At 37.8% G+C, this 8864-nt stretch overlaps 2 protein-coding genes across 2 annotated transcripts; one reads left to right on the top strand and one right to left on the bottom strand.

Annotated features, from left to right (window-relative positions):
• The first annotated feature begins 319 nt into the window (after positions 1-319).
• On the top strand, positions 320-1109 carry LOC113340874. The gene is made up of 2 exons (XM_026585926.1): positions 320-856; positions 982-1109. The coding sequence occupies exons 1-2, from the start codon at positions 532-534 to the stop codon at positions 1008-1010; spliced, it is 354 nt and encodes a 117-aa protein (XP_026441711.1). The 5' UTR covers positions 320-531; the 3' UTR covers positions 1011-1109.
• Positions 992-8656, bottom strand: LOC113340873 (endoribonuclease Dicer homolog 2-like). Its single transcript, XM_026585925.1, is given in 23 exon segments — positions 992-1430; positions 1505-1783; positions 1922-2344; positions 2415-2624; positions 2747-2943; positions 3265-3368; positions 3475-3929; positions 4045-4316; positions 4398-4499; positions 4502-4620; positions 4735-4953; positions 5125-5285; positions 5366-5558; positions 5810-5903; positions 6079-6211; positions 6300-6428; positions 6512-6652; positions 6870-6931; positions 7200-7284; positions 7441-7575; positions 7685-7798; positions 7888-8083; positions 8206-8656. Coding segments are annotated over 23 exon segments (4344 nt in total). The 5' UTR covers positions 8370-8656; the 3' UTR covers positions 992-1073.
• Positions 8657-8864: the final 208 nt, after the last annotated feature.

The raw sequence follows: 8864 nt of genomic DNA, 5'->3' as shown, positions 1-8864 counted from the left end.
GATTAAAATATTTTCCTGAGAATTTACCATTATAATTATTTTCTCTTATTTCAGAAAACTTGACGCGTGTCGGTAAGAGTTTTCCTTCCCTTTCCTTTAATTTTTTTTTTTTACCGTGTTTGTATTTCTCCACCCTTAAATACCACGACTATGGGCTGTATTGGGGAACATTTTGATGACTCGTTTGCCCTGTTAGGTTTGGTGATCCCAGAAGTATTTGGCATCAGCCCGGGCTTTACTTACGTGACGACTGCGGGAACAAACAAATTGGTATCAGATTCTTCTTTCCCAAATCCATGGCTTCTTCAGCAGCAGCAGAATCAATTAAGGGTCCACTCGACTGGACCCTAACGGATATGATTAACATGATTCCCCAACAACTCGATGAGAATAACTATCTTGTTTGGAGATGTGATGTAGGATTAATCTTGGAATGTCAAAGCCTGCGCCACATCGTTGATATAAAGGTACCAATTCCTGCAACTGAAACCCTAGATCCAATCACAAACATGTTAATCCCAAATCCTGAATATGAAGAATGGGTTAAAACTGATCAGCATATACTTGCTCAAATGCGCAGAACCAATTTTGAATCAAATCAATGGATTAAAAACTTGTAGAGAAGTTTGGACTCATTTTGAGAAATCGTATTTTGATGAGCATTCTGGCAAGGTTCCGGAGCTTCGGCACCGACTTCTAACACTACGCAAAGATGGTCTTTCAGTGGATAAATACTTTCACCCAATCTTCAGGATAAGGAATGTCTTATGGTTTCTTGGTCATTCAGTTTCTGATGGTGATTTGGTCCGCTGTGCGCTTGGAGGATTAGGTCATGAATATGATGGTTTTGTTCAAGGTATTTTGGCACGTCCTGTTCTTCCCAACATTGATCAGTTATATCGTCTTATAGCTGACCATGATTTGCTGTTCTTCCATCACATAGAATGACAGTTTTACTAGTTTTTTTATTTTCTTTTTTAGTTTGCAAGAATTTTGGTGTTAAATGTTGAAATGAATAATCTATAAATATAAGTCATTTACACTGGAAGTTCATTTACAATGGAAGTTGGATGTTACCGTACAACAACTGGAGTTGATCGGCCTTTCAAGTAGTCCAGCACAGCTTTGGAAGCCAGTTTTTTCGCCATCTTCTTATTTGCACCTGTGCAGGTATGGCAGTATGATATTTTTTCTCCTTTCACTTGTATAGTAAGAGAAGCAATGCCCTTGTCAAATGATACACTACGTTCACAGACAAAATTATTTCTTTGGCACAATTCCTGTAGCTCCCTCACTGGATGCAGCTTCACTGTCTCTGGCGTAACCAGAGGTTCTAGTAAGTGCCTTATGCTTGCCCATACGACATCCTTGTCGTAGTCGGAGTCGACCAGAATTGCCCCTGCCAAGGATTCGATAATATCTCCAAGCACCTGTTTGGTAAAAAGCAGGTGTAAGAAAATATGATGACTGAACAAAATGATCTAAAATATGAACAACATCATACCTTCGGTAAATCACCCTCCGAACCCCATCCAAAAGTTGACTCTGATGATGATTGATCATAACTGCAGACAAACATTCCTATTTGTTTGTGAAGCTTCGAGGATGTGTGCAGAATATGCTTATGCAACCCAGCCTTTACTGCTGCATGTGCATAACAGTCATTGTTCACTGATGCCGATCTAAGGTCAGTTAATAATCCTGGAGACATTCCAGGATATTGATCGTACATGTATACAGTGATCAGATAATCCAAAACAGCATCGCCAAGGAATTCTAGACGCTGGATGAAAAACAGGAAAAAAAAATTAAAAAAGACAGAATAAAGCATTAGTAAAATGAAGCAAATATCATTTCTAATAATATGAAGAGCAAATATTTAGAAGATAACTGGCTGATATTCCTAGTTGTTCACAGTTACCTGATAGCATCTAGGAACGTCCGAGAGATGGTATGAACCATGTGTTAGTGCTTCGACCAATAAAGAAGGGTCTTTAAACGAGTAATTCAAAAGAGATTCGAGATGGCTGATATTAACATGCCTCTCTGGGTGAATCAACGGTGTTGTCATCACATTTTGAAACTGATCATGCTCGCTAAAGAAAGCAACCTTCAACCCCAGCCAATCTATAAACTGTAAAGCTGCTGTCTCACCACATGAGCTGAGATATACTCCAATTAGTGCTTCAACGACATCAGCAACTACTTTACTCTTTATATACCTAGTTCCCTTGATGTATATCTTTTCTGAAAAAATAACAGTTTCATCCAACGTAATACAGCTAGTAGCCTCATCGGGAATTGCCCACTCCTTTGGATTGAAACATTCGCTGCGAATAAATCCCTAAATAAATAAAATGTGTAAGTAAAAGCAGCAGTAGAAAATATTTTACAATCAGAAATCCTTTTACTACCTGAAGTTTACGGTCACATCCCAGCATGCAAAGGACTTCATTGGATATCATTCTTCCTTTCTTCATGGTGAGAAGTCCTTCATGTTGATTCTTATTTGATCTGAACAAGTGTCGACTGACAGCGTACTTGAGAAAGGAGTCTCCTAGAGTCTCTAGTGATTCCAGAGAAAATTCCTCCTGACACTTCTTTGTTGTAATTGCTTCCAGAACCTATCATCGTGCAACATAATTTCATTGAAAAGAAAAATACCCACAAGAGGTCTACAACAGATGATTCTTACGGTAACAAAACTAAGGCTTAAGTACTTTGGAAGTATCAGAAAACAAATTACCTTCATGGTTGGAACAACATACTGATTTGGGAAGTGATCCAAGTGTATCTTTTTCAGGCTAAGAGCAAGAAGTATAGATTCGACACGATGCATAATGGAAGGAACCAAGGAGAACGCATACAGGGTACTGATGGTCATTGGGGACATGATAATGGCACAAAGCTCAGGTGGCAATTCAACCCAAGCTTTACTGATTTCTGCAAGAGAGGGGAACACACGAACATATGCTTAACTGGGTAAGAAGGAAAGCGAGATTTACGCACATAATACCAAAAACGCAGAAGAACAAAAATAGTGCCTCCTGACAAAGTCCAGTGTATCTAAAATAAAAAGCATGCACACAAATAAGCAGAGAAATGACCCATCAAAGCTGATCAGACTTTCTACTTTACTGTACCATCGTACAAGCTATACTGATCTAAAAGTTGCAGAAGCCAGCTTTCTGAAGGCGCCACAAGGGCAACTTATTTGTAAAGAGGCTTAATGAATTGGTTGGTGGAGGATAAGTGTATAAAAACCTTTCTCCTTGAATTGTTTATGCCTTAGAAGCCAATTATGTACTGTAAAAATCTGTCTCCCACGGAGTAAGGGTTCCTTAGCATAACACAAGTTGACACCATACCTGCATTTGGTAAAAATCATGATCAGTGTATAAGTCACCAGCAATAGGGGCAATAAAGATAGCAAACATTAACTTGAATCTGGCACAAGAACCTATCCACACTCACTGAGTTTTGAAATGCTTCTTGTATGTAAGAGTTTCAACCTGCCGCTTATCCATAACAGAGTTTCCATCCATGTCATCCAAGATACCTGTAATGCCGTATATTTTCCCATTGTGGGGAGTAAATACTAAAGATTTCTCTAGAATGGATCTGCTAACAATACCATCCTTTGTATGCAAACAACAAACACAACCATTAGCAGAGCAACTGTGCAGTTTGCTGATATCACCCTGAGCATTTCCACTCCACGGAACGAGTGGGGATTGGAAAAAGGAAGATCTAACACAATCCCAATCAATTGACGGAGATTCTTTCTGACCACAATCAACTGATGGCAGAAGTAAATAGTGAATCACTGGGTTGGTACCCTTTTTGTCCAGTACATCTTTCAATTTTTCCAAATTGTGATCCAAAAGAATCCTAAGTAGAGTGAGCTGGAACTTTTTAGCCATAAGAACCTGGTGGCAAGTAACAAAAACAAGGAAAGAGAAACATTTCCCAGCTACTATCATTTTCCAATGCTTGTAAGATTATGAGCAAATAATCTATGAAGAGGAAAGAAATCTGAGTTACCTGAATTGAGGTGAGATAAATAGTACCAGAGTGCACTATTTTCACTCCGACGAAACCCCTACTAACAGCTAATTGAAAATCTAAATCCTCAAAATCAAATTTAGAATCGCACTTCATGAGGAGAATAATATCTCTCAAGGGAACATCATATTCAAAATTTTGCTTTAAGCCAATTGAATAAAAATGATATAACTCCTTAGAAGAGGATTCACAATGACTGACCAATTGTGCGGGAAAATAATCAACTACCTTATCCTCGTAAGGTACAGATCCTGCAAAGCAAGCAAAATGAAGACCTTTAAATTTTTGATATAACTTCTTCGTATCTTCGGCGGTAATAAAAGAAAACTCACCAAATTCTTGAGCTTCAGCTTCCTCCACAACTGACTCTGGTAAAAGGTTATCAGTAAGAGCCCCAATGTTATGAAGCTTCCTGCATGCTTCAAGGCACAAAATTTTTTTACCATATTTTTTTGACCTTGAACAGAAACCGTTTGTATTGGGCAACTCATTGGAAGATGTAGTGTGTAATATACTTCCTGGTCGAAAAAGAACCTGGGAGCCGGTCTAAAGTACCTATAGCAAGATGAACGAAGTTAACCGGTCAAACCTGAAAACAAAATCCTTGATAACACAGGGAAATCTATAACTGCATGAAAACCTCAGAAAATATTAAGTTTGAGAACCAACCCATCTGAAGGCAGGTGGGCGCAATAATAGTATATCAATGCAACACTAGAGTTCAGATTAACAACTGCTCCAGTTTTTTCAACACGGTAAAAATCATTGTCGTCCATTTCATGTTCATAAGGTGCACATGGCAAGGAAGCATAGCGTAGAGACTCCTCTCTCATAATTTCTCCACTTGCTAGATGGTTTTTAACTTTAGAAAGGGTCGTAGCGTCCCCACTGCAACAAAAGAAGAAACACAGAAAGAAGACTGAATTACAAAAATCAAGTAACCACAGTTCTCTTGTTTGTAGTGTTTCATGGAGAGGGAGAGATAGAGAGGAGAGAGAGAGAGAGAGAGAGAGAGGAGAGAGAGAGAGAGAGGAGAGAGAGAGAGAGAGAGAGAGGGACCTCTTCAGAATTAATAGGTAATCTGACCCATGCTTTCTTGCACGCCCACGTGACTGTATGAAGCTGCAAATGGTTGCTGATGGGTCAAATCTTATGACCAAGTTGCAGCTCTGAACATCTAGACCCTCCTCAAGTATCTGAGTGGCAACAATAATGTTCACCTGTATACGCATAGATGTTTTCACGCTCTAAAAAATATAATTATAGAAAAACAACAACAAAGAATAACAATAAAACCTACAATGCCTTTATGGAAATCATCGATGATTTCATTCTGTTTTTTTCTACTCTGTATTTGCAACCCTGACTGATTCCCAGCCATGTAAGTTGTTTTCCAGCAACTCAGTTCTGACACTTCGTTCAGTAGAGACTGAAGAACTATGGATGTTATGACCCTCTCTACGAATATAATGCATCTTAATGCTTTAATGTGTCTGATGGAAGACAAAAAACAAGAGAGAATAGTTATGCTCATAGTTAATCTGATACCAACACTACTAGCAACAGGAGTGCATGCATCTCCTACATGGTTTTCATAAACTATATAGAAACTCCAAAAAAACATTTGGAACCACAAGCTGCTTCATTGGAAAAGGCATAGCATACGATTGTAGACTTTTTGCAGTCCTAAGAACTACGAGAACAGCTTACAAATATATATTTCATAGGTTAAGGATATCCAAACCTGTACGCAGTTAGTGATTCAATAAGACATTTAACTTTAGCAGACAACAGGCCAGCATCCATATCTTCAGTCAGACTATCACCAATATGCCTATCTGGACCAGATCAAAAAAGTTATCAGAAATAGGCATTAGGAACATACAAAGAAGTAGCAACAGCATAGCCAGAGACAATAATACCTAAGAAAAGCAGCAAAAGCAAAAATACAAAGAACAAGAAAGAAAAAAGCCCAAATTTTTTTATAAACGTGTATTCAAGACAAAGATGCACCAGATAGCACGTAGGGAGAAAAGGCCTGAAACACATCTCCACTGAAAGTTCTCATGACCCTCTCAACGTTCCCATCTGTGTTATCCCCCCAGAAAAAATGATTAGTTTCTACACAAGACAGTGAATCAGCAGCCTGCAAGATCACAAGAACATTATCTTAGCATTCCCAATCGAAATCAACAAATTGGGTTAGTTAGATGTCTAGTACATGTATGATAGACCTTGTGAGCCAGCCAAACACCAAGATCTGTTAAACAGTACTTGAAAGTTCCAAATAATTTTGAAACCTTCTTTAACGCAGACTCTTCCGCTTTCTCGTCAAGTTGTAATTGTTTCAAAGAATTTACAATCTACAAATAGAAATAGAGGTTAGACAGTGCATTCAAAGGCGTAGCTAAGAGAAATGAGTCCCTTTCATGAAGGAGAAATATACCTTGAACTTAGCTTGCTCCAAGCTACCGGCAAGTGTGAAAGACAAAGCATATGGCATATCCACATGTTCATAAAACCTCAGTTTTGTAGTAGCAAATGGTACATACGCAGCTAAGTCGGACTCATGAGAAACAGTGTAAACCTTCAGCCAAAATTAACAATGATTGTTTAAGTACGTCTACAAGTATCCCAGATATTGTATGGTACATACAACTTAAGCAAAATCTCCAAATGACCAGTGATAACACACTAGGCTAATGACGTGTTTAAAAGCAAAATGACTCTAAAATCTAAATCCTTTTTATTAATAAAGGGTAATAAAGTTACTAAGATCAAGCAAAAGAAGATAGAGAACATACCTTTGAGTTCATAAGACGCTCGAGTTCAAGTATTTGTTTCCCATAGTTAATGGAGCTTGAGCCTGAAAGCAAAACAGAAAAACATCATCCTAAACTATGCATTTTCAGTGTAGTAATCGTCCCAATAAAGCAAAGATGCCATATAAATATCCACTCTTACTTTTCATTTAACAATGCATAAGTTCATTTCTTGAATTCAAATTTTAGTAATACCAACGATTTCAGAAAAAGAATGTGAGAAGAGTAACATAAACAGCAATTTGAAAACCATAATATTGATGGCAAACCGAAACTCCACAATTCAAGAAAGCTACAATTATATTGGGTTACCTTTGGAATTAATCAGGGAGGCAGTCATTCCAAAAATTCTAGGAACCAGATTGGACTGTGTACGCAAAAGCGGATGGTAGAATTCCTGAAAATTCAGTAAATGACATATCACCAAACTTGTTCAAAAATTTGGAATCCTCAAGGCAGTATAACATAACATCTATTCTCATTGATGAGATATGTCTATGAAAACCACAATAACGAGCCTTGTATACTACCGTAGAACTACTATACTACTTACAGTCATGATGCAAGCATAGGCATGTTTCCCTCTTGCGTGATGACATTCATCGAATATCAATAGCTTTATCATATCTAGCTTCAGAAAGCTATGTCGCAGAGCATCCAGTAAAATCTGGGGTGTCATCACAAGCAACTGCAACCCAAAAACCAAATCCCAAATGGTTTTCACTCTAGGATACAAAATGTAAAATTATGAAAATCGAAATTTCTTTTGTTTGTTATAAAACCATCATAATCGTCACCTCATGTTTCTGAATCTCTTTCTCCCAAGTGGCAGCGTCCCAGAAATCCACCCCCAAGTCTCCCCAGAGTTTACCCACTTTCAAGTCAGTGTGCCGCTCCACTGCCCTTGCTTGCTGCACATTTGAGTAATACATACATATAAATCAAATGCAACAATAACACACATAAAGAACAAACAAATAGAAAGGATAGAGGTGTGTACTTGTGTGACCAATACAACTGTAGGGACTAAGAACACAGAGATATAGTGATGTTGAGACGACGATGATAACCGTTTCCCGAGAAGGTAAGCGTAATTGCGGAGCAACATAATCGCAATCAAAGTTTTCCCTGAACCAGTCTCTAGAAATACAATCGTGTTCTCCCTCATTGCTTTCTCTAGTGCTTCTAATTGATAACTGCATCATATCACCACAATTAAAATCAATTTTCACCAAAAAGACATTGAAAATATCAAATTCAAATTCAAAAAAGGAAACAGAAAAATCCAATCCAACATGATTAAATCAAAGGAACTTACTTTCTAGCAAAAGACTGAGGATTTTCATCAACTCCACAATCGGACTGGAGATGGGGCTCGGGATTTAATACCCTCCGATGCTTAGTTATAGGCTCTGCTGCTGCATTATCTTCTTCTTCCTCATCGTCGCTTATAACGATCACCACATTATTTTTTTCTCCCATTGATAACTTGGATTAATCTCTTTTTTCTTTCAATTTCTGACTGTGATGATGATCACTGTACACAGTAGAACTTCTTAAATAAATAAACAAATGGAGATACTTTGAATTCTTAAGTTCAAAAAAGTGGTTTAAAGTTATTCCTGGTTCATGTTCTTGGGAACCCACACGGATAGTCTCTTTCTTGTCTTTTGGAATCTTAAATTCCTTTCCCTCAAAGGAAGCTAAAAGGATTAGCACGTACAGGGAAACACAAAAATTCTATAAGTCAGTAAAAGGAAGGGATTTTGGAACGACTGGAAGTAAAGAAGGATGGAGACTTCCCAAGAAGTAGAAAAAAAGATTTTAATGCCGTAAATAAGGGAAACTGATAAGTATAAATGAAAACTAATAAAAAAACTGCTCAGTTTTCTATTTTTACACTCTCCTGTACGGAGAGAGAGAGATAGGTCATGCCTTTACATCACTTTACAGATCCCACGTCATGTTTATTAGAAC

The sequence above is a fragment of the Papaver somniferum genome, unplaced genomic scaffold (assembly GCF_003573695.1).
Source record: "Papaver somniferum cultivar HN1 unplaced genomic scaffold, ASM357369v1 unplaced-scaffold_24, whole genome shotgun sequence".
NCBI classification, from domain to species: domain Eukaryota; kingdom Viridiplantae; phylum Streptophyta; class Magnoliopsida; order Ranunculales; family Papaveraceae; genus Papaver; species Papaver somniferum.
Note: the sequence above shows the minus strand (reverse complement) of the source record. Positions and strands in the feature narration are given on the sequence as shown.